The sequence below is a fragment of the Carex rostrata genome, chromosome 6, assembly GCF_964058835.1.
Source record: "Carex rostrata chromosome 6, lpCarRost1.2, whole genome shotgun sequence".
Lineage (NCBI taxonomy): Eukaryota > Viridiplantae > Streptophyta > Magnoliopsida > Poales > Cyperaceae > Carex > Carex rostrata.
The window spans coordinates 478,479-502,723 of NC_135923.1; the positions used below are offsets into that span (position 1 = coordinate 478,479).

Genomic DNA, 24,245 nt, shown 5'->3' on the forward strand with positions numbered 1-24,245 from the left:
CTCATTTTTTATGTGGCTTCTAATTTCTGTAGGGGTGCAAACGGGTCGGATATTATCCGTCCGAATTCGGATCCGTATCCGAATTTTTGCGGATTCGGATATTCGGATATTCGGATACGGATAGTTGCGGATTCGGATACGGATACGGGTTGAGTTTCGGAATCGGATACGGATAATTATCCGTATCCGGATATTTTAATTTTTCGGATATCCGTTTTTTTTTTTGGTTCTTATCCGTTTTCTCTTATAATTTCATTAATTATGGAGACACAGAGATCAGAGGAAAATAGCAAACGCATCCCCCCAAAAGTCAGAATGTGCGTATTCACCATGAGCACATGTATTTCCTGCACCAAATCGTGACAGCCTTCTTTAGTAGATTTTCTTTCATTTATTTTTTGTTTCTTTAAAAGTTTAAGAGAAAATCTTTTGTGTTCATTTATCGTGTTGGTATATTTTAATTAAAATTATGGTTATGTTGGTGAATTTTAGTTAACTAGATATATATTTTGTAATAGCGTAACAAGTTAATTAGACATATATTTTGAATTAGAAATCCGAATTATATCCGTATCTGTATTCGTATCCGAAAATATCCAATTCGTATCTGTATCCGATTAATATCCGATCCGTATCCGTATCCGAAAAAAAATACAGATACGGATATGGATTGAGCACTATCCGATCCGTATCTGATCCGTTTGCACCCCTAAATTTCTGGCTCTTGTCACTCAATAGGGCACCAGAGGCGGCGGTTCATACCTAATCATACCATGAACCACGTCTACAAAAATATTTTTATCAAAAGGTATTATCAGTAATTCATAACGATAGCACCATAAAGCATTTGCAATTACCACTGGCTTTGTTTTAAAAAAAGAAAAAGAAAAAAAGAATATACTATACGCATACTCCGTATGGACCGGGTGCATCTACGTATTTATTGTTTCTATGAGGTGCTGCCTGTGAGTTGACGTAGGGAAAGATCTCATGCGAATCGGCGCGCGAATCTTCTCCTCTCATAGATCCATCTCATCCGTCGGATTGGCGCTTAAGAGAAAGCCAGAACTAGTTTTCTACTTTTCCTTTTTCCTTGTCGATCTCCCTCCCCAAATTAATTGTGTTAAAAAATTATCCTTTTTTCCCTGCGGGAAACCCTAGCTTGGCTTGGCTTGGCTTTCCTCTCATCGCCGCCTACATACCCATAAATTCCTTCGTTCTGTCCTCAACCTCCTCTTACTGTAAGTTCTTTTTTCAACTTTCTGCTCCTCTCAAATATGAGCTTAATTCGAATTTTCTCATTTTCTTTTGTTTGAATGGTGAATACTGAATACCAATTACGATTAATTTCATTCTCTGAAGAATGAATTCAATCACTTCAGTTTCCTTGCTCCAATTTCATCTTATTTTATTAAAAACATTTGACAGATCATTTCCTTTATCGTGGGTTTCCCTACTGGTGGACATAAGCTGGAATTAATCTTAATTACCAGTTGAATCTTACAAGCACCACATGTGGAGACGTCGGGAGGGGAATCCTGCAAAGATTCCACCTTTCAAACTGTAAATGGCAGAGGAGGGAAAGAGAATGAACCCCTTTTCCTCTGGATTAGCTGTTTTACTTTCAGGTGACAACTCAAGAGGAGCAAATTCTCAGAAATCGCATCTCATCTCTTACCAGGATGACATAAGCCACCATTCTGTCGAGAGAACCATTGAACATATCCTCGACCTTCCTCACAAGTCAATCCAGAGCCCTTCTCACACCATAGACATCAATTTCATTCGCTCAATACTAAAGAACCAAGAAAAAAAGTTTCAATTTGACCAACAACTTAACGACTCCCCTAGAAAGAGGGTCCTGATAGACAAAACAAGCATATGCGGCCAGTTCAAGACAATCAGAGAACCTTTGTTCCTAGAGAGTGTTGCAGCCTTTAGCAGTGCACGTGCCGATGCATGTGTGTGCAGAGGAAAATGGATGTACGAGGCAGTTCTGGAAACATGTGGGGTCCAACAACTGGGGTGGGCCACACTCTCCTGCCCCTTCACAGACCATAAGGGAGTGGGAGATGCTGATGACTCGTATGCCTTTGACGGAAAACGTGTAAAAAAATGGAATAAGGAACCAAAGAGCTATGGGCAGCCGTGGGCCATAGGTGATGTCATTGGCTGTTGCATTGACCTTGACAAAGGAGAAATCTCATTTTACAGAAATGGATTGTCCCTCGGCATAGCCTTTGATGGCATAAGGGTATCTGGCCAAGGTAATGGGTATGGGTATTATCCTTCAGTTTCGCTCTCAGATGGGGAAAGGTGTTATTTGAATTTTGGGTCACACCCATTTGTGTACCCAGTTGAAGGGTTCAACCCAGTTCAAGACCCGCCTTCTTCTAGAAGGTTTGCAGGGTACCTCCTGCAGTCCCTGGTACGGTTGCTGGAGGCTGAGGCACTGGAGAGGTCTGACTCGGCCTATTTTCACAAGCTGAGGCGGGTCAAGCGTTTTGCTCCTCTTAAGGATCAATTTGACCCAGTATCTCGTGCCATCTTCTCTGAGTTCTTTGATCTAATTGGGAACACTGAAGAACAAGATGGTAATTCAGACTTGGAATATATTACATGGGGCCCACTCACTTCATTTTTAATGGAAGTTTTCAGGTCACGAGAGCCGCATGATCTAGTGACCCTTGACCGGGTATTGGATTTGTTTCTGCAGTACCCGAAATCTGGCATGTTGTTTCAGGAGGTGTTCTTCGCACTTTCATGCAGTTGCAAGGTGGCTCCTCTGGTTCTGACAGAGTGCCCATACACAGGGTCATACCCATACCTGGCACTGGCATTCCAACTGCTGAGGAGGCGAGAGATGTTGGTGCTGTGGTGGCAGAGTCAGGATTTTACAGTTTCGTTCGAGGGGTTCCTTTCAGGGAAGGTGCCAAACAAGCTGGATCTGAAGGAGCTGATGCCAACAGTTTGGTGGCCTGCACTGTTAGAGGATAGTGGCACTCGCAGAACCATGGCATTGACTGTTCGGACGCTTTCGGAGGCAATATCTAAGGTAGGTTTTATTTTTTACTTGTGTATTTTTTTATTTTTATTTTCTGGTAGCAATTGTTGTGGAGTTCATTATTGTGGCTATACTAGCATATGTTGTTGGCACCTTTCTGATGATAGGATTTCTGGTTTAAGCTTGCTCAAGTTTAGTTTTTGTTTTTGGTTCTCCTTTAGGTTCACCATTCTCATATCTTAAATGAGACATAATTGACAATTCGAGATGTCTGTACCAAGCTAATTGCAGTACCTGTCAATATGTTTTTCCTCTTTTGTAAATTCTCGATATTTGAATTACTGGCCATAAAGAACGTCAATCAGTTAGATGTATTGAGGGCTCATGACTTGTACTGTTATGTCTTCATGTAGGACAGGCAGTGAATATTTTTTTATTTTTTGCTAACTCTATATCAAACTTCTGTTCAATAAATTAAAGTCTCATTTGAAGTCACATGAATATGCAGATTGAGGAGATGCATCGCCAACTGTGCAGCTTGGTGATACGGTTCACGCCTCCAGGAATGCCCTTGGAATCTTATCCTGGCTCTGTTTTTAGGTCATTTATGCAAAATCTGATAGTGCGGGCCCGGGACATGGAGCACCGAACAGCCTCTGGTGAACACCCTTTCAGCACTGTTCTCCTCTCATTGTACACTGTCATCCTCCACCTTCTTTCAGAGGGGTCAGGATCTCCATCTGATGAGAAATTAGGGTTTCTTCACCGAGGTGGGAGCCGCCACTTCCCACAAACTCTTTTCTTTCGAACTGACTTGTACTTTAGCAGTTTACCGCGAATTGGTGGTTCAGTAAACCAGCTTTTGAAATCTCACAAGTTTTCTGGTAAGGAGTTGAGTGAGATAGAGTGGGAGGAGGGTTTCATGGAAAGTGAGGATTTTAGGGTGACACATTCCTCGGCAAATAAGCCTTGTTGTTGCTCACCCTCTGAGGATGATTGGGCACAGACATCCCGAGAGAGCTTGCGGTATGTGGGTGGTACTACAAGTGGTGCAAGTTCGAAGGCTGCTTGTAAGGTCATATCAGATCGGCCACAGAGCATTGTGGCCGCTGAGTGCAGTACTAGGGGTTTGAGTGATGAAACAGAGGATGATAAGCCTAGCTCGAGTGATGCTTCTGGAGGTGGGTTTGCGTACCAATCATTGAATGATCTGGGATGTGGTACAGTCACGAACCAGACGTTCTCTGAGGGCTCATCAGAGGCACTAAGAGAGGAGGAACTGCTTGATGTCATGCTATTGCTTTATCATATGGTCGTTGCGCCTAGCTTTAGAAAGGCAAGTTAGTTTACTAATTGATCAATATCTCTTTATTACCACAAGTACAATAGTTGTATCAGTAGTAATCATGTAGGCATGTCATGTATTACAGTTGGATTCTAATCCGCAATTTATATTTGCACTGATTTAATATCTTTAGTGTTTTGTATTTCTATCTGATATTACATAATGATAATTTAGTTTTTGACATCATTTTAATTGTTTGAGAAGTTTATTACAACTTCTTTTTGTATTACTTTATGATTTATATAATTGCTTTTTTCTTACCTGTAGGCATTCTACTACATATCGCAACAGACACAGTCAGTTTTGTTGCTGGATGATACTGACAAGCAGATTAGAGAGAAGTCATGTGCTGAGCAAGTAAAACGCCTGAAAGAAGCCCGGAGTGTTTACCATGAAGAATTAGTTGATTCTGTTCGGCATTGCTCCTGGTAACAAATTTTTTTTTTGTTTTTAGTTGCAATCACCGTTTTTGTTTTCTTGTATTCTTGCATCTCACTGTCTATAGTTCTGTTGCGACTCCAGAAAAGCCACTTGTCTTCATTATATTCATATGTTTTTGCTAAATCTTCTTTCATACCTTACGTGAACATCTAATTTCTGATTCAAAATTTCAACTGTAACTTCTAAAGATACATTAGTTTAAAGTTGGACCTGCAATCATAAATTGGATACGCAAGGAACATTCTAGGCTTTGATTTTTTTTTTTAAATGCAGATTTTATTTTTTGAATTCAAAATCATAGGACCATATCAATTATCAAATTATTCATGCATTATTACTTGGATCCAAAAAAAGTTTAGAACAATTTTGGGAACAGGGCATTTTAATTCAATTTTAACTGCCTGGGGTAATGCAGGTACAGAATATCTCTATTTTCAAGGTGGAAGATGAGAGGAATGTACGCAGCATGCATGTGGGTTGTTGATTTGTTGCTAGTTTTGAGCGATTTGGATTCTGTTTTCCTCTATGTTCCCGAATACTATGTTGAAACACTGGTATGATGGATTATTCTTTTCTTTTTTCTGTTTCAAACTTTCATACGATTGTATTGCAAAAATGGTAATTACTGCAATAATATTTAAATCTTATTGCAGGTTGATTCTTTCCATGCATTACGCAGAAGTGAACCTCCCTTTGTTTCCTCTGCAGTATTTCTCAAGCAAGGGCTCTCATCCTTTGTAAGTTTTAATACAATTGTAGTCTTTTCCTTTTGCGATGCAAACTTTTTATTGTGATGACTTTCCCTTTCTTAGTTTTCTTGAGGCTGTATCTTTATCCCCTATGAAAAGCATTTTGTTGCTGTACCTTTAGTAGTTTGATAAGGAGGCTTTAAAGATTTTTGGTTATTGATATAAACTGTAAGCTGCATCCTTTAAAGGTTCGTTTAATTTTAGGTTCGGTAGGTGTCACGAAAGATATCAGTAAAAAAATGCTGGAATATCTAAGAACTCAAACAGTAAATTAAATATTAGAAGTATAATTTTAAGAGAACTTATTTGTTTCAGAAGATACATTAGATAAAAAATGCACATTAGACTAAGAATAAGAAAACGATTTGTGAATTGTGATACTTTGTTGTTACATAATTCAGCTGTAAAAATCATCTCTTGTAATTATGCACATTGTCCATTGGCAGGTAACTTTCTGCGTGAAGCACTTCAATGACTCACGAATACTGAGTGCAGACGTAAAGGATTTACTCCTGCAGTCGATATCAGTTCTAGTACAGTACAGGGACTTCCTAGTTGTGTTTGAGAACAACCGAGAGGCAGTTGAGAGGATGCCACGGAGTCTACTTTCAGCCTTTGACAACCGCTCCTGGATCCCTGTCACAAACATTCTCTCCCGCCTTTGCAAAGGATGTGGCTTCACTTCTTCTAGAAGCACAGACTCTGTCTCTTCTGTTCTTTTCCAGGTTGGTTGGTATGATGGAATATATGCAGTATATACTTATTACCGAGTTATGCTACTTTAGTGCACCGTGCTTGTTTGTTTGCTAGTTACTAGTTTCTGTTTGGTTTTGTTTATTTGAGTTGTATTATTGCGAGCACGTATTGCTATCCTGCCCTACTATTTAGTATTTTGTACAAATTAGAGTGATATAATGTCGAGGTTATTACCCCTTGTCAAGTGGAAAGATATACATACTGAATTCCACTATTTTTTGGAGTGCCTTTTTTAGGTTCTGCTTCGGGAGACGTGCATTCATGATGAAGAACTCTTTGCATCCTTTCTGAACCGGCTTTTTAACACACTGAGCTGGACGATGACTGAGTTTTCCATGTCAATTCATGAGATGCAAGATAAGCATAATGTCAGTTTTTTTTTTCTTGTTCCATGTCATCAGAATTTACATGCATATAATGTGTCCTTTTAATTTGTTGGATACTGGAAATTCCTTATGTTGCTTGCGCATATAGGGCCAAATCGGCACTATACCGAGCATTCTAGTGGCTTCCTATGAAAAAGAAACCTCATGAAACCTCAATGGGGTCCTAGACTGTTCCAAAATTTCGATCAGGGTATTGCCTAAAAATGTAATTCAGTTGATAAAACTCTTATGAAAAATCATGACATTATTAATCCTTGTATTTTGATATTTCTTATGGATGTAGGCTGCTGACCTTCAGCAGAGGAAATGCAGTGTGATTTTTGATATCTCATGCAGCCTCGCTAGGATTTTGGAGTTTTGTGTAGGAGAGATTCCTCAGGCCTTCCTCTCTGGCCCAGACATGAATCTCAGGCGCCTTATCGAGTTGGTGGTTTTCATCCTAAACCACATTATCTCAGCTGCTGATACTGATTTCTTTGATCTGTAAGTTTTTGCATTCTATAAAAGCTTTTCTACTGCTTGTATGCTGCAGCTGGCCAACTTTTTATGTAGGTGTGAAAAATACCTTTTTGTATTTGAAGATTTATTTTGTATTTGTATTCTTTGGTCTTTGGTCTTTGGTCATCACTTAATTTGGTGTTTTTGAGAGGTTAGGAGATAATTGTTCTCATACCTGGGTAAGATCAAGATTGTTCTAAATCAAACTTGGTAGTAAAGTGCTGAGACTATATATCTCCTTGATTATTAACTTTTTTACTCTGGTGGTTGGCATTCTTTTTGGGATATATTTTTTTTTCACCTTCTATTAACTGGTCTGAGAAATAATATTCTCATGCTTAGGTCATTAAGGAGGCCAGGAGAGAAGATGAACCGAACAATGATTCTAGCGCCTATTCTGGGAATAATGCTGAATATCTTGGGATCAGTAGTTTCAGACTCAGAGTCGAGTCACACCAGTCTGAGCGATGTGATCTCGGTGTTTTGTAGCATGGATTGCCCTGCAACTCTCCATTTTGGCTTCCAATATCTTCTCAACTATAACTGGGTTAGATTGATTAATTTGTTTTTGCAAATTACTATTGATCAGTTCTATTTTAAACATAATCCAATATATAACCTTCTGTAACACTGAACTACTGAAGTACTTCAATTAAGGTTGGATCAGGCAAAACATGTTATCCCTTGTTTTTTTTTTGTCTTCACTAAATTTACTTATCAATATTATTTATCTGCCAGAGTAACATTCTCAGAGGTGATGTTGCCGCGGTGAAACTGGCACAGCTAGAGGAGCTCTCCAGATATTTTAGAAGCATGTCAGAATCTGGTGGAGATGCAGGACACGTAGCAGGTACTGAGGATGGGGATGACAACTGCTGTATTTGCTATAACGGCGAATCAGATGCGCTGTTTGAGCCATGTCATCATCGATCCTGTTTTGGTTGTATATCTCGACACCTCCTAAACAGCCAACGGTGCTTCTTTTGCAATGCCACAGTGACATCTATCACGAGGTTCTAGATAGGAAGAATTTCCTTTTTGGGGCCAATGCACACGATTAATTTTTTTTTTTCTGTGGGTGCAGGAAAGTGATAGAAACTTGTGTGTTAAATGTATAAAGAAATAATTTGTGAAGGCATTTTGGGGACAATTATATAGATATGTAGATATAGGGGTTGTGTAGAAAAGGTGGGAAGATAGTACCACTGTGCGAGGGTCGTCATCCTAGGGGTGAATTTTGTAGGTATCTAGGGAATTTCATTGTACATATGAGATGTCAACAGAAATCAATATTTCTGCCTAGCAATGATAATAAGGGGTAGAAAACACAAAATTAGGCTTTGCTGCACGTATCATTCTTTCCCTTTTTTTTTTTTTTTTTTCTTTTTTCTTTTCACTCTTGCAAAACAACACCTAAAGAGGTAGATATTTTGGCAGGGAGTCATTTCTTCCAGTGTTCTGTTCATTGTGACATCAATTTTGTTACAAGTTACTTGAAGGTACATGTTTGCGTTGATGGCTCTATTACAGTTGTTTTATATCGTCTCAAAATTGCTCTACTAATAATTTATGCCGAGTTTTAAGTATTATATAACGCATAACTGTCAGCTTGATTGATATAAGCCAAAAAATCGAGTTAAAAAATAATCGAAATCATCTCGTATGCAAATGCTAATACAGATTTTATTTGTATAAACGCTGATGTATTCTGTTGAGATTATTTTGAGCATAAATGTCTGTGCGAGTGAATTAATCATTTTTAATATGATCAGAATTAAATGAAAATATCTAATATGCATGCAATCTGCCAAAAAACTTTATTATAGCTGTCATTTGCTTGTAGAATTGATTTATTCTTACGAAATTACTCTAATAATTATTTGTCAAGTAGACAATATTTGAGGTGTAAATGCCACCGAAATTTTTATTAATAGAAAATATAATAAAAAAATATCCAGATTAGGGTACGCTTTTCGTTTTTTTTCAGATATAAGGAAAACGTTTTTAAATATCGCGGCCACTGGCCGTTGTGGCTTATCACGGTCATACTTAATGCCTTATTAATCGTTCTAACTACATTAACCATTCTAATTGAACTAGAGAAAAAACCGGAAAAAAAACCCTGTCCGTTATGGATAGAAACGGCCAGCGGAAAAAAAAAAAAAATCCGAAAATGCTGTCCGTGATGGATAGCAACGGCCAGCGAAAAAACAATAAAAAAAGCTTTTCTTACGGACAGCATCTTCATCCGTACCCGAAAATGTTGCCAAGTACTTGCTCAAGAATGTGAATGATTCTTTCCCCATGCTACAACCAACGAACAATTAGTAAATAAATACAAAAAAATATTAAAAATTACAAAAAGGAAGACAGGGAGAGAGAGAGAGAGGACCTCTTGTTGTCCTTGAGGATGTTAGAGATGGAATGAAAAAGAGCTCGCTGGTCAACCTTGCCAATATTCCATTCGCTCAAAAAGGCATCAATCTTCTTAAAAGAAGGAATGATACCTTCCCTCCTCAGCTTTTTTTATTGTTTTTTCGCTGGCCGTTGTTATCCATCACGGACAGCATTTTCGAAATTTTTTTTTTTTTTTTTCCGCTGGCCGTTTCTATCCATAACGGACAGGGTTTTTTTTCCAGTTTTTTCTCTGGTTCATCTCTGGTTCAATTAGAATGGTTAATGTAGTTAGAACGATTAATAAGGCACTAAGTATGGCCGTGATAAGCCACAACGGCCAGTGGCCGCGATATTTAAAAACGTTTTCCTTATATCTGAAAAAAAACGAAAAGCGTTCCCTAATCTGGATATTTTTTTATTATATTTTCTATTAATAAAAATTTCGGGTAAATGCCAGCTTTAGTGATTTAATTACGTGAAATGACTCCAGAACCAATCGAAACATCTATTAAGAGCTTAACGGTTAGTTTTGATAATTTAATCATTTTAATTACTTTTATCACTTTAATTGGTGATTTAAATCACTTCAATCACATGGTAAAAAAAAACATCCATTATTCCTGCAGCTTCATGTAATTGCTATACTTCAGTTCAGTTAAATGCGCAATAAAAATACTGAAGCATCTATATATAATACTTGAAACCAACTATTCTTTCATCTTTCAACCCTTGCTTGCAAATTAAATTAAAGGGCATTGAAGAATTTCTACATGACTGAGGTATACGGAAGGAAGAGGAATCCGCCCCTCACCTAGAACATGCTCATCAAAATCTCACAAAAATTAGTTACTTGAATTAGTTTGCTATGTCTAAATCTACTAGCGCCAAATAGGCATATACCAGTTTACAACGTATAGATATAGAGAACCAGTCCTTGCCAAATTTATATCTTATGGGCCAAGAAGTTGCAAGCACAAGAGGCAAAAATGCACTAACTAATACAATAAAACCAGCATGACAAACATGTTACATGCACCCAGCACCCAGCACACACACACACACACTAAACAAAAAAAAAACTAACAACCCTACCCCAGACTAAATTCAACCAGTACCAAGTACCAAAGGAGTTGCTCCCACTTGCCATCTCCTGCAATCCATTCAACGTCTCCTTTTCCTGCTCCTGGACCTGGTTAAATCACAACCATGGTAACATATGAGGGACTTCTTTACTCAGAAAAACTGAAATGACAATGAAAAAACACAAAAAATTTAAATAAAAAAAATATATCACTCAAATACAATGAGACTAACTATTTTCGGGCTGTAGAGGCTTCGTCCACCTCCTAAAAGAAAATTTGATTTGCATAGTTAGGTACAGAAAACAGTACAACATATATCCTTTAGAATCATTTTTGTTTATCTTATAGAAGGTCCATCTAGTTGAGTACACATTTAATACTACATCTCTGAACCTTATATATATACTCGGTTAAAGCAAATTCGTACTGTTAATATTTGGTACAGTAATCCTTTAAGTGGACCACAAACTACAAGATAATACTAAAAAGGAACCATCTCTCACCTCTAATAGTTCCCAAACCTCGTCCTTTAAATGTAGATACTCAAAATCCCCATCGTCATAAGCAACCTAGTAAAAGAAATATACGGCAAAAAAATAAATACAAGGTAACACACAGATTGACCAAAAATCTCAGAATATGAAGTGGGGGCATTTAATTTTGTGCCAAACAGTTTCAGATATAAATAAGCAAGAGTTGATCAAAACATCTCTATACATGTGTCAATAAGTATGGAAAGATTTAAAGAAAGCTTTCAGCGGCAAATATTCAGAGGAAGGGCTACATTACCAAGTGCTTCTTCTGAGAACGGTAGTACTTCTGAATTGTACCATTGTAGTACCTGGCAGAGAACATTTTAACAATTTGTTAACACCAAACTTTAGCAAAATCCAACAATTACTTGCAACCCAAAAAAGAAAAATGAATAGCTTCATATTTGAAACTTACAATCTGTCCATAGGCCACCATACTTTAATTCTTTTATGGACCATCTCCTCAGGACACCAGTTCTCTTTTGATCCAGTTGAATGGCCCACAATAGCGGCCTGCTTAAGAAGTGAATTAACAGTCAAGATTTTTAGAAACCATATCCTATTAACCAAAAGACCAATGACGACGAAAAACAATTAAGTGCATTTTCCTTCTTCTTTTTTACCTGATCAACAAAAAAATAAAAATAACAAATGTATATACCTCAACCGGGCTGACTTGAATAAGCAAGGCACTTGCCCCTTTAACTGCCTTCTTAGGGACCGCCTTCCTCTTGTTTAAACCGGCAAGCAGTGTAGCTATCTCCTCAGCCTCCTTTGCCTTGTGAGTTTTTGTAATAATACGTGCAGGGCGCTTGAGCTTCTGCTCAATAGAAGGCAGGTTCCCCTCAATGAACTCTCCATTGCGATCCACAACTGGAGGGGCTGGTGCTTCTCTGTTCAGGCCACCACTCAATGCTTCTTCCGGAATTTCTGTCCCTCTGGACAGGCCAGCACTGCCTGTTTCATCCCGGCATTCCACCTCTAGGCCATGCTCAACTGCATCAGCTGTCTCCTGAGGCCTCTCGTCAGAGACTACTCTCTCAGAAATGTGTCTCTCAGACTGAAGAACAAACATCCAAACAGATAAATACAATGTTTGACAAAGAAACAGTCACATAGATTCAGACAGTAAAAAAAGGAAAAAAAAAAATGAAGCGAGAGACATCATAGATTCAGACAGTAAAAAAAAAGGAAAAACTAAAAATAAAGTTAGAGATGTCAGTATTTGTTGAATAGCAAATAAGCACCTCATTTCCAGATGAGGCATTGGCATCGCACTGTTCCATTGCATCTGATATCTCTTGACAAAGAGAGACAACAAACAAAGAGTACTCGTCTGCTCTGTCACCAACCAGGGCTCGCAGCAGCGGCCTCAATTTGCTTGCACACTTGCGTATTACTCTCTCCGCAAGTGTGAAAGATACAGATAGGTGGACCTACAAATAATTAAAAAAAAAGGAACAAATAAAATTCCCTGCTGATATCAAACACATTCTAAGATCAACAATCTATAGAATTTGATACTGTTGTGATTAATAATTATCAACCGCACTAACAAAATGATCACCATGGATGTTACCAAGACAAACCAGTAATGCTAAAACAAAGAAACTTGTACCATTCTCTCTCTTCGAACGCTCAAGAGGAGGCAAGACACTAGCTTGTCAGAGATCTCTTCAATCTCACTCTCTGTAATAACAACTGTCATTATCTTCTCCATGAAATGGAACACATTCTGGGAGTGCTGCAGACTATTAAAAAGAGAAAGAAAAAAAAAACTGAATTAGATTAAATTGGGGTCCGAAGATTTGGCAACCCCAACAAAGGACTTCCTATTTTTTAAAATATCAACTTCATAACATTTATTTGTTGTATGGATGACGCAATTTATCTGCATATGGCAACCGATGATTTGGAGTCTTAATGGTTGATAACATATAAATTTGAAGATTAACAAAACAAGCTACAGTTACCTTATTCTTCGTAGAAAACATTGGAACATTTCCAATATTAAATCATCCAATCCAAGGTCAAGCATTATGATACATGACCTCACCTCTGCAAGGGACTCAAGAATGGATACCCTTTTTCTGTATGACCTGCTCTTCAGGTCATCAATTCTCTCAAAAGACTCCACCATTCTTTCGAACGCAAACTGAAAAGTGAGAAGCATGATTAGATATGGGGACAGTAATTCATGTATCACGACTCACAAGACAAAAATATTAAACATTGGTTCAATTTGCACTATTTCAACTACATGCTTACTCCTATCCTTGTTATCCTTTTATTAGAAAAGGTGAAATTTTATTTCACAAATTTTATACATGAAACCGCCACAAAAAAAAAAACCCTTTTATCAAATTATACAAATATGCGTGTGTGATTTTCTTGTCCTATGTTTGTAAACACTTTTGTATTTGATGTCTCCTGTATGTCAAATAATATAAAGTAAAAAGGAATACCCTCATGGTGTCATCGGTGTAGGGGTTGTTTGGTGCGGTGATGCGAATGACCTCGCAAATGCACACAAGGACAGACACCCATACATCGGTCATGTTGTGTGATAACATCCTCCTCTCAGTTAATGCAGACATCAGCGGCTGCAATCCTGTCAGCACTTCAGTTGAAGGTGACTGATTCACCTCAGCCAACAATCGCTCCATTTCCTACAAAGGAAAACAAAAGATGGATAAATTTAATTGAGATCAAGTGCATATATGGCAAGCAGCAGCCCACATTAGTATTTAGTAGCGTTAGAAGGCAATTTGAGAAAGAATTTTTAATTTAAGACAATCTCCAGTCCAAGAAAAACTATATTAATACACCAAGGTGAGTGAAGGAGCGCAATTTTTGGTATGGGCATTTTGGGAAAACAATTACGGAAGGAGTGTTTCTCAATTAGCGCCAAATATTAAAAGTAAAATCCTCATGACAAATATGCCTAACAATCATAACCGTTGGGAAGTACATAAAAGAGGGTAGTAAGTGAAAATATTCAAATTTGATGCACTCGCGCCAAGAATTATTTCGCCTATGTTAAAAACATAGAAGAGAGAAGTTAATTCAAATAATTCCATTTTATCAATTGCAACTTGTAATCATTTTTAAGCTTTAACAACTAAAATTCTACTAGACTTGAAAGCAAAAAAAAGAAGAAGGAAAAATAGAGGATTGAAAAGAAGAAAAAAAGTTAGAGAAACAGTTGGGAATTAGGATAGCATGAATTAATCTGAAAAATAGGAATGCCACAGACAATCTATTGAAATCCTATTTCTTCTCCGAGATAGATGAAAATCATTTAAATCCAGGAAATATATAATTGATTGCCCTAGTAGTGAATCTGAAAAATAGAAGACTGGAAGGGAAAAATAAAAATAAAGTTAAAAATTAGGATAACAAGAATTAGTCTGTTTCAAACAGGCATCTCACAAACACAATCTATTGAAACCCTATTCCTTCTCCAAGGCACATCAAAATTCTTTAAATCTAGCAAAATCTAAATGATTGCCCTAGTTGAAAGGCTAGGGAAAACACTAGAAATTTTCAAAAGATTAGGGTTTTAGAAATACAATAAAAAATTAAAATTGAGTCCAAGAACCGATTTTAAGATTGGTTCTGAGATTCTTCTACAGGGAAATAAAAAAGTTACATCATTTATCGAAACTTTCAAGGAAAAAGGGGGGGGGGGGGGGGGGGGGGCCGCAGGTGAGAGTTTGAAAAGGAGAAACTTTACGTCTAGCTGAAGAAGAAGTTCCTCAGCCGGCAATGAAGAATCAAGCTTTCCTCCTATCTCTTGTATTTTTTTGACCAAATATTTATCCTCCATTGCGTCCTCAGATCTGATGAAGAGATGATAAATGAAAAGAGGAGACTTGTGGTTTATACAAGGGACGGTAGGAGGAGAAATTTAGGGTTTTTTTTTTATGTATTAAAGACCTTCCGAAGAAAAAAAAGAGGCTTTATTTGTTTGTCTATATCTCTTTCGGCGTAATTGTCCCCCAATTTTTTCTCTTTAATTTAACAATTAGGCTTAGTTGGCTTTAAATGAGTGGCTGAAACAGCTCCCAAACCTTTTTGAAAACCCTAGAGGGGAGGCTGCCACTGGCCTCCACCTTTCATTTCCGCCATGGGATTCTCTTCCCCTCCCCCCTCCCTTCTTTCAATGTTACTCATTTTGTCTCTTGGTCCTACATTGGCCCACTAGTCCGTCCCTACCTCTCTCATATTCTCCAACTTCCCCAACCTATGTTTTCTTCCTCTTCCCTCTTTCACTTTACCATTGAAGCCAGATCAAGGGTTTAGGTTTCACTCTCTTTCATTAAATCTAGGCTGTACCTCTCCCCATTCCTATTGCAACTCATACCGGGGGGGGGGGGGGGGGGGGGGGGGGGGGGGGGGGATCTGGATTTCCTATAGTAACCCAAATTTTGAGTTTATATCCGAACTGTCCGATCAGAATTTGGGCCAATCTGACCCGAGGTGGAATGCACGGGGCAGATCGCACAATCCGAATCCAAACTCAAAATTTGAGTTACTTTAGGGATCCAAATTCTATGAGGGGAGCAGACAGGGAACACTCCTCTTTCACTTTACCATTGAACCCAGATCACGTAGTGCAGCAGAATATAGGATAAAACAGATTATAGTGGTCTTATTTACTTGTGCTGAATTATATGGTGAAGTGGGTCATTGGAGTCAATGAGTTGTCGGTTCCCAGTGATTTACCACATTAGATTTCCGAAGCCTTTTAAGGGCGCAAAGTGTGCATAAGTTCCATTTCTTTCCCTTTAGTTTTTATCCTCGGATTTGGGTTTACTTATTATTATTTTCCTATGTACAAAACCTTTTTCATTTTCAATATAATGGACACCTAATGGCTAATGTTCCAGCAAATAAAAAAGGTCTAAATACATAAAAAAAATCCAGTTCTAAACGAAATTACATAAAGTAGTTCTCAGCTCTAAACCATACACAAAATAGAATTCATAAAAACAGATGTTAACCTGGTTTGAAGGAACACGGTGAGAGGGCTGTCTAGAGCAAGCTGACACCGCCATATAGTCTGGCTCAACAGCAAAAAAATTAGTATCAATATAGAAATACAAAATAAGAAATGAAAAGTAAAAATGAATAGCACTATCAAGATTTGAATCCTTATATTCGTTCTAAAAATACAAATCAGTACCATTTTTGGGCAAAAATTTGAGTTTCACCAGTCTCAACAGAATCTTATCATGGCGCTGACAGATAAGCTTCAGCTGTCCGATCTGGATTTCCTATAGTAACCCAAATTTTGAGTTTATATCCGAACTGTCCGATCAGAATTTGGGCCAATCTGACCCGAGGTGGAATGCACGGGGCAGATCGCACAATCCGAATCCAAACTCAAAATTTGAGTTACTTTAGGGATCCAAATTCTATGAGGGGAGCAGACAGGGAACACTCCTCTTTCACTTTACCATTGAACCCAGATCACGTAGTGCAGCAGAATATAGGATAAAACAGATTATAGTGGTCTTATTTACTTGTGCTGAATTATATGGTGAAGTGGGTCATTGGAGTCAATGAGTTGTCGGTTCCCAGTGATTTACCACATTAGATTTCCGAAGCCTTTTAAGGGCGCAAAGTGTGCATAAGTTCCATTTCTTTCCCTTTAGTTTTTATCCTCGGATTTGGGTTTACTTATTATTATTTTCCTATGTACAAAACCTTTTTCATTTTCAATATAATGGACACCTAATGGCTAATGTTCCAGCAAATAAAAAAGGTCTAAATACATAAAAAAAATCCAGTTCTAAACGAAATTACATAAAGTAGTTCTCAGCTCTAAACCATACACAAAATAGAATTCATAAAAACAGATGTTAACCTGGATTTCCTATAGTAACCCAAATTTTGAGTTTATATCCGAACTGTCCGATCAGAATTTGGGCCAATCTGACCCGAGGTGGAATGCACGGGGCAGATCGCACAATCCGAATCCAAACTCAAAATTTGAGTTACTTTAGGGATCCAAATTCTATGAGGGGAGCAGACAGGGAACACTCCTCTTTCACTTTACCATTGAACCCAGATCACGTAGTGCAGCAGAATATAGGATAAAACAGATTATAGTGGTCTTATTTACTTGTGCTGAATTATATGGTGAAGTGGGTCATTGGAGTCAATGAGTTGTCGGTTCCCAGTGATTTACCACATTAGATTTCCGAAGCCTTTTAAGGGCGCAAAGTGTGCATAAGTTCCATTTCTTTCCCTTTAGTTTTTATCCTCGGATTTGGGTTTACTTATTATTATTTTCCTATGTACAAAACCTTTTTCATTTTCAATATAATGGACACCTAATGGCTAATGTTCCAGCAAATAAAAAAGGTCTAAATACATAAAAAAAATCCAGTTCTAAACGAAATTACATAAAGTAGTTCTCAGCTCTAAACCATACACAAAATAGAATTCATAAAAACAGATGTTAACCTGGTTTGAAGGAACACGGTGAGAGGGCTGTCTAGAGCAAGCTGACACCGCCATATAGTCTGGCTCAACAGCAAAAAAATTAGTATCAATATAGAAATACAAAATAAGAAATGAAAAGTAAAAATGAATAGCACTATCAAGATTTGAATCCTTATATTCGTTCTAAAAATACAAATCAGTACCATTTTTGGGCAAAAATTTGAGTTTCACCAGTCTCAACAGAATCTTATCATGGCGCTGACAGATAAGCTTCAGCTGTACCGTTGCAAGATGCACGCTCTTCTACAAAATCTCGATTTGAAGTTGTGTAACAGATAACTCGTATTCCCTCATGGAACTAGATGGTGTGGTGTGGGTCATCCTTCCAAGTCTCTATTTAATTAGCAAACTCTCCTTGCTGGTGTGTGGAACTCACAATTTCTGAAGTCTATTTAATAAAGCAATGTTATTACACCAGTCTGTTTTCACTAAATAAAGTAAATTTCTTCTGTAGCAGGTCTAACAAACATGAGCTGAAAAATACCTTGCAAGACATATATTCTTCCTTCCTATGAATAAATGGTGATGATATGTCAGTCTATTTGGGTTGGTCATTAAAAAAAAAAAAGGCAAGTTATTAAATAGTAAAATGAGTTCCAAAAGTAAGAGAACTTCCAGCTGAGATAACCAATATCTACTCTACAATTTACATAGGTTGTACATAAAAACTTTGGTGAAATTTCAACACCCACCAGTCATTCATATAAGCTAATATAATATGTTGAAGGCCCATGCAATATCTCCGAAGCCCAAGTGAGCCCATGAAGTATATTCAAGACTTTTCTAGAGACAAAGCAAGCAAAATATCTAGTAATAATAGATTGTAGAGGCTTCCAGGCGTAGCCAAAAATATCTTAACTCTAGATATTTCCTTAGCCTGCATAGAGCAAGTATATATAGGCTAGTGTAGTAGCCATTAGGCAACAAGCAAAAAAACAAAACAAAAAACTCCTCTTCTAGCTTAAGTGTAATAGTAGTTTGGAAATGTAGGAAATATTTAGTATAGGTGCAGTTGCAAGAGTTGTTTGGAGTTTGTAATAAAATTAGTTTGAATATAGTATCTCTACTCAATAACATTATGGATCAGCATTGAAATAAATTAAAAGACATCGTATTGAAGCAGTTTGGAAAATTAATGGTTCAATTTTATTGGCACATGACCAGTGACCAAACAATTCATGAATTGCACTAAATTTTGTTATGCAATCTCTAAAAATATTGGAGTATATATGTACAATTTTACCTTCTGATTTCATTACTGTATTAACAGTTATCCAGGTTGTTAATATATACCCTTCCCTTCATTATATCACTTTCTGTGAAAAAAAAATGCATGAAATGACAAATAACAACACAACTCTGATTATGATTTCTATGGCCTTAGTGCCCGTTTGAGAATTTAAGATATAGAAAAGAGGCATTCTAACTTGAACTGTTTACTCTATTGTAAAATGTAGCAAATGTTACATGATCTTTTCAACAGTACCAAATAGGTATATTTTCTTTTCCCAAAGTGGAAAATAATTAAAGCACAAAATAATATTTAATCAGTGGAGCAGAAAAATAACACCTTTTAGGCCTGTACCAGTACCACCAAGTGAAAATGACTGTACAGAGTACAGAATAAAACCATTATGATTTACCATTGCAAACAATAATTGAACGGTGAACAAGTAGATACCATACCAGGAAACAAGTAGAGGGGGGACTGTCTGAATTCAGATCCAGTGAAGTTACCTAATCTTTGAGTATTAAATCGGAACCGTCCGATTCAATCTCACTCGAGCGACGGATTCGAATCGGACGGTTCCGATCCAAAACCCAATCTTTGGGTTACTTTAGGGGATCCGGACCCGGTCTGTCTAGGGCCAGGTGGCGCCAGCACTCCACTCCGATGATCTGCTGCGTCGAGAAATTGGCTCCCCTTCGTTCCTCCTGCGCCCTCTCTCTCTCTCTCTCTCTCTCTCTCTCTAACAAACATTGAGGGAAGTCTCGCAAAAGCTGTGTACGCGACACAGTAATGAAGGTACCTATTTCTTCACGTAAGAGGAAAGAGTGAGAGAGGAGGTGAAGAAAGGAAATAATAACAGGCCGAGAATTGCTACAGAAACTTTTTAGTTTAAGAGCATGGACTTGGGCTGCTGGGCCTTCTAAACAGATCTCATTTAGCACTAGCCCAGTATTAGTATTTTATTTAAACAGGAATTTCATTTCATGATTTCTCTGCTTTTGTTTTAGTTTTACATTCATTTTTATGAATGCGTATCCTCCGCATTAACTTAAAAAGAAATCTTTTGAGATATTTAGACGGAGTCAATCCGGTCTCTTTTTATGGTATAGAAGCTCTTTAATATTAGTGCAGATCTAGTATGCACGAATCTTAAAGCATATCGTATGGATAAGATTCCATTTTGAGTTAATGCAAAGGATACAAATTCTCATTTTATATACTACTTTTATTATTATTATTATTATTATGATGAGCATCAGACCAAGATGTTTCAAATTTAATCTCATGTCCAGTTGAAATTATTTATATACCTTGAAAGAAAAATAAATCTCATCGTTTATTGTTTTGTTCTTGAAAGAATATTTATATACCTTTATTTCTTTTATTCTCTCTTTTTCATGTTTTCATCTTATAAATGTAGTCTTTTAAATTTTAATACGGTTCAAGGACAATTAGCAGGCATTGCTTACCACTTGTATAAAATTTCTTGCACTATATGTTGCTTTATTTAATTCTGGTCTTGTTGTGTTTAGTGAATTGTATATAATCGAAATTGAAGAACAGAAACTTGCTGGTACAGCAATGTAAAGAAAAAGCCAAATCTAACCAAACTTTGTTCCAATAGAGAGAAATTAGTTAAAACTAAAAACAAAGCAACACTGATTTCTTAGCAATCATTCAAAATTATTAAAAAAAAAAACATAAACAGCAGGAAATTGGAAACCCCTATTGGTTTGCTGACACCAGCAGCAGGAGATTGCAACCCATTATCAGTTTGCTGACAGAGCACTCCAATCAATCAAGTTCTATTAAGTATGTGAAATGAAGATAGGTGATGATGCGCAGGGCGGCAATGGGGCACCACAGAGGCACTTGTTATGAATGTAGGAATCGGCATTGTGATATACCATGAACCTTCGGTTTGGTATCTCCCCGCATAACTCATTGTAACTTAAATTCAGAAAAGACAATTGTATATCTTGAAGTGATTTCGGCACTTTACCTTTGATCTTATTGTGACTCAGATCCAAATACTCCAAATGATGAGGAAACACAACTCGGGTCAGGTCAAATTCCAGCTGGTTCCACGACAAATCGATCCTGGTCATCGGTTTTGTAATACCGAACAAAAATGAAGCATCACCAGTTAGTCTGTTGTGTGACAAATCAATCGTGTCAATGTCTCCATTTCCAAAATCCTTAGGTATCTCTCCTGTGAGTTTATTGTGCGATAGAAACAGGAAACGAGTAGTCCCATGAAGTAGGCCAGGAGGGATCGTACCGGAGAAGCTGTTTCGACTAAGTTCCAGGAACCGGAGGTTGGGCAGCTTTGTCAAAGACAAAGGTATGGGGCCTGAGAACTTGTTGTCAGAAAGATCGAGTCCAGTGAGATTGGTACGGGAGAGGAAGTCAGGTATGGGGCCATAGAGAGAATTATTGGTTAAGAAAAGTGTGTCGAGTTTGGTGAGTTTAGAAAAGGAAGAGGGAATGGTACCATAGAGACCCGGTGTGTTTTGCAGTTGCATGACTTCCAACTCACTAAGGTCTCCCAATGAATGGGGGATTGTAGTTGATACATTGAGGAAGAAGAAATATATGCCGGTTATACGACCGGTATCAGTCTTAGAGTACAAATTAGACCAGGTGCAACAGTTGGTGGCTGGTAACCATTCCGAGAGCTCAGGCGGATTGCCCAGCTCAGATTTTACATTTAGGAGGGCTCTGCGGTCGGCTGCGTTGCAATCGAGCGAGGAAGAGAGAGTAAGGTGTGAGACGAAAAGGAGGAAGAACAAGTGACAAATAGGCATTTCTTTTCTTTTTTTGGCATAAATTAAGTTGAGGATGGATGAGGGAGGGGCATATTATATATAGGTAGTGGTTGAATAGAATGAAATGATAAACCAATTAATTAATTTTAGTCTCTTAAAGCATGAGCCTCGTTGCAAATGAAATGTTAAGACAAGATGCTTGGACAAGGAAAAACAGGCCAGTACAGTATTTTTATATTATTAATTTTTTTTTTTTTTTATAATTGGTGTATATCTCATCCTTATTATTAAATTGAAGTGGAGTGACCACTGTTTTTTGTTTACCACGTGCTCGATCTCAGTGGTACTGTTAATTCTATTAATTATATAATTATATTTTTGGAGTTGTGCTCACCAAACTCTCTTGATGAGCACATCACACCCTAGCTTTGCTCTACTTATTATCACTAAATATAAAAAATATAATATTTAATCTCATTATTTTAATAAATATAAATTATTAATTAAATTAAATGATAAAATGTCGTATAAATCAATTTTGTAATAAATTACTAATCACAAAACTTAAAAATGTTAAATAAATTATTTTCATCATAAATTACTAATAAAATATATATGAATGTAATATATATCAATCTAATTATAACAGAGGAGAGGAGGATTCAAATGTCTTCACTTTTTGTGTCTCCATCTTGCCTTCATTTTTAAAATGTTAAAACTCAAAATTTAAATCATAAACGTAAAAATAATACCATTAAATGTGATCTATATTTTTTTTCTCTGCATTCTCATAAAAAATTAGCACATTTTGATTTTGTTTTGATGTTAATCAATAAGTTGAAAAATCAACGTTTAGAAATTATCCACATTAGTAAATTTTTACAAGCTCTTGATGAAAATCAAATCAAAGTTAAAATATCATAATTTTTTACACGTACATAAATAAAATGATGTAGATCATATCTAACGGGTTTATTTTGATTTTTAAGTTTTAAATTTTAAGTTATTAAATTTTTTAAAAATGAAGACGTGGTGGAGACACAAAAAAGAGAGACATTTGAACCCTTATTATTATAATAAAATTATATAGTTATATGTATAAATAAAAAAATTATCATATATAATTATATTTATTAATTATTTTATAGAATAATGAGTACAAAATAGTTTATACTCATATTTTTATCTATTAAGTTAACAAAAAGATTCTTACTCATATTCATGTCTGATAAACTGATGAGAAAAAACCATAGCCTTATTAAATACGTACGTATCTAGTAAACAGTTAAAAGGTATTATTGACACGGATCCGTTTACTCAGTTTTTGGATTTTAGATAAGGACTGTTTGATTCAAATTCGCGATAATTTATTCTGAAGTGAAGTGCACATATTCCGAGTGACGGATTTAAATCCCAAGACGATCGATCCCAAATGACGGATTTGAAAATTTGATTACTTTAGGCTATGCTCCGTAAGACAGTACGCAGAGGAAGAGAAGGGAGAATCACTGTGCAGAGGTAGAATTTCACTGGCTGACCGGTGTCACTCACTTGCTTCAAAAAAAAATAAAATAAAAAAGAGAACAGAAGAGAACAACACTGTACGAAGGAAAAACTACACATAATACTGACCCCCACCATCACCCCCCGAATAGGCAGCGGATAGGCATTCCAAGTGACAACTCTTTGCAGCGCTGCTGTGGCGCCTCTCTGAAATCTGAATAGAATACAATTAAGAATTAACACAACTTATCTTTTTCCCTTGAATTCAACAAAGGCACATGACCAAACAGAAACACAGGTCACTCCACTTGAATTCAACAAAGGCGGGATAGGATACCAATTAGAATAAACAATCTTTTTCCCTTGTCCAACCATCTTGTCAGAATAAACAATCACAACGAGCATCATGTTTGAAGAGACTAAAATAAATTAATGGGAGAATTTCATATATACCACTCAAAAACCGTGAAATTATGTATTTATCATTCAAATTTCTATAATTACATATTTACCATTTAAAAATCTAATAACTCACATATTTACTCAATTAATCAAAAAAATAAATGAGATTAATTAAGTTTAAGATTATATAAAATATAGTTAATAGATTATTTAGTCTCTTTTCATTTTCTGTCCCTTCCTCTTTTGCGCATGGATTTATTTCCCTTTGTTTTTACGTTACTTCCCATTTTTACTAAAACTCTCTCCTCGTCTCGCTTCTCCCGCTTAAACTCGAAGAGAAGGACAGCAAACTCGGATGTAAGAATTCCAACTCCAACTTGATCGTTTAAAAAAAAGGTAACCAGTCCAACTTTTCCAACAAAACATCTCGTACTGAATTCAACGCTGATATCGCAACCTGTTATTAAAGTAGTAACTGAGTTTTGTTACTGGCTCGGTTTGGAATATCTGTTTTTAATCTTTTGTATTGGGTATAAAGGAAACTGGTTATAAGGAAAGAAAGAGAGGGTGTTAAGTTAATACTTGATTAATTATAGTTTTCAGAAATTTAAACATAATTAGTCTGAGTTTGGGTTAT

At 36.8% G+C, this 24,245-nt stretch overlaps 3 protein-coding genes across 6 annotated transcripts; 1 reads left to right on the forward strand and 2 right to left on the reverse strand.

Annotated features, from left to right (window-relative positions):
* Nucleotides 1-1,514: 1,514 nt before the first annotated feature.
* LOC144555388 (E3 ubiquitin-protein ligase RKP) lies at nucleotides 1,515-8,527 on the forward strand. The gene is made up of 10 exons (XM_078303693.1): nucleotides 1,515-3,055; nucleotides 3,513-4,340; nucleotides 4,617-4,777; nucleotides 5,206-5,344; nucleotides 5,444-5,527; nucleotides 5,986-6,264; nucleotides 6,532-6,663; nucleotides 6,965-7,164; nucleotides 7,522-7,726; nucleotides 7,918-8,527. The coding sequence occupies exons 1-10, from the start codon at nucleotides 1,568-1,570 to the stop codon at nucleotides 8,197-8,199; spliced, it is 3,798 nt and encodes a 1,265-aa protein (XP_078159819.1). The 5' UTR covers nucleotides 1,515-1,567; the 3' UTR covers nucleotides 8,200-8,527.
* Nucleotides 8,528-10,393: 1,866 nt separating this feature from the next.
* On the reverse strand, nucleotides 10,394-16,474 carry LOC144555037 (sister chromatid cohesion protein PDS5 homolog C-like). Of its 4 annotated transcripts, none has more exons than XM_078303235.1 (13): nucleotides 16,380-16,473; nucleotides 16,198-16,256; nucleotides 14,928-15,033; nucleotides 13,657-13,860; nucleotides 13,165-13,346; nucleotides 12,810-12,942; nucleotides 12,439-12,627; nucleotides 11,853-12,251; nucleotides 11,607-11,707; nucleotides 11,448-11,499; nucleotides 11,162-11,227; nucleotides 10,891-10,922; nucleotides 10,394-10,765 (listed from the first exon to the last, which is right to left on the reverse strand). In XM_078303235.1, coding segments are annotated over exons 1-13 (1,527 nt in total). In that variant the 5' UTR covers nucleotides 16,383-16,473; the 3' UTR covers nucleotides 10,394-10,764. The 4 variants fall into 4 exon arrangements, with proteins under 4 accessions (XP_078159361.1, XP_078159363.1, XP_078159362.1 ...); XM_078303236.1 differs by having other exon boundaries at nucleotides 10,395-10,765; nucleotides 11,607-11,704; XM_078303237.1 differs by lacking the exon at nucleotides 14,928-15,033.
* A 3,902-nt stretch (nucleotides 16,475-20,376) lies between these two features.
* On the reverse strand, nucleotides 20,377-21,903 carry LOC144555878 (polygalacturonase inhibitor 1-like). Its single transcript, XM_078304316.1, has one exon. The coding sequence runs from the start codon at nucleotides 21,740-21,742 to the stop codon at nucleotides 20,744-20,746; it is 999 nt and encodes a 332-aa protein (XP_078160442.1). The 5' UTR covers nucleotides 21,743-21,903; the 3' UTR covers nucleotides 20,377-20,743.
* Nucleotides 21,904-24,245: the final 2,342 nt, after the last annotated feature.

Coding starts and splice junctions, on each gene's coding strand:
- LOC144555388 (XM_078303693.1), top strand. CDS start 1,568: ATGGCAGAGGAGGGAAAGAGAATGAACCCCTTTTCCTCTGGATTAGCT. Junction 3,056..3,512: donor TTTCGGAGGCAATATCTAAG/GTAGGTTTTATT, acceptor ATGAATATGCAG/ATTGAGGAGATGCATCGCCA. Junction 5,345..5,443: donor AATACTATGTTGAAACACTG/GTATGATGGATT, acceptor ATCTTATTGCAG/GTTGATTCTTTCCATGCATT.
- LOC144555037 (XM_078303235.1), bottom strand. Junction 12,252..12,438: donor ATGCCTCATCTGGAAATGAG/GTGCTTATTTGC, acceptor TTTGTTCTTCAG/TCTGAGAGACACATTTCTGA. Junction 11,500..11,606: donor TGGTGGCCTATGGACAGATT/GTAAGTTTCAAA, acceptor GTTCTCTGCCAG/GTACTACAATGGTACAATTC.
- LOC144555878 (XM_078304316.1), bottom strand. CDS start 21,742: ATGCCTATTTGTCACTTGTTCTTCCTCCTTTTCGTCTCACACCTTACT.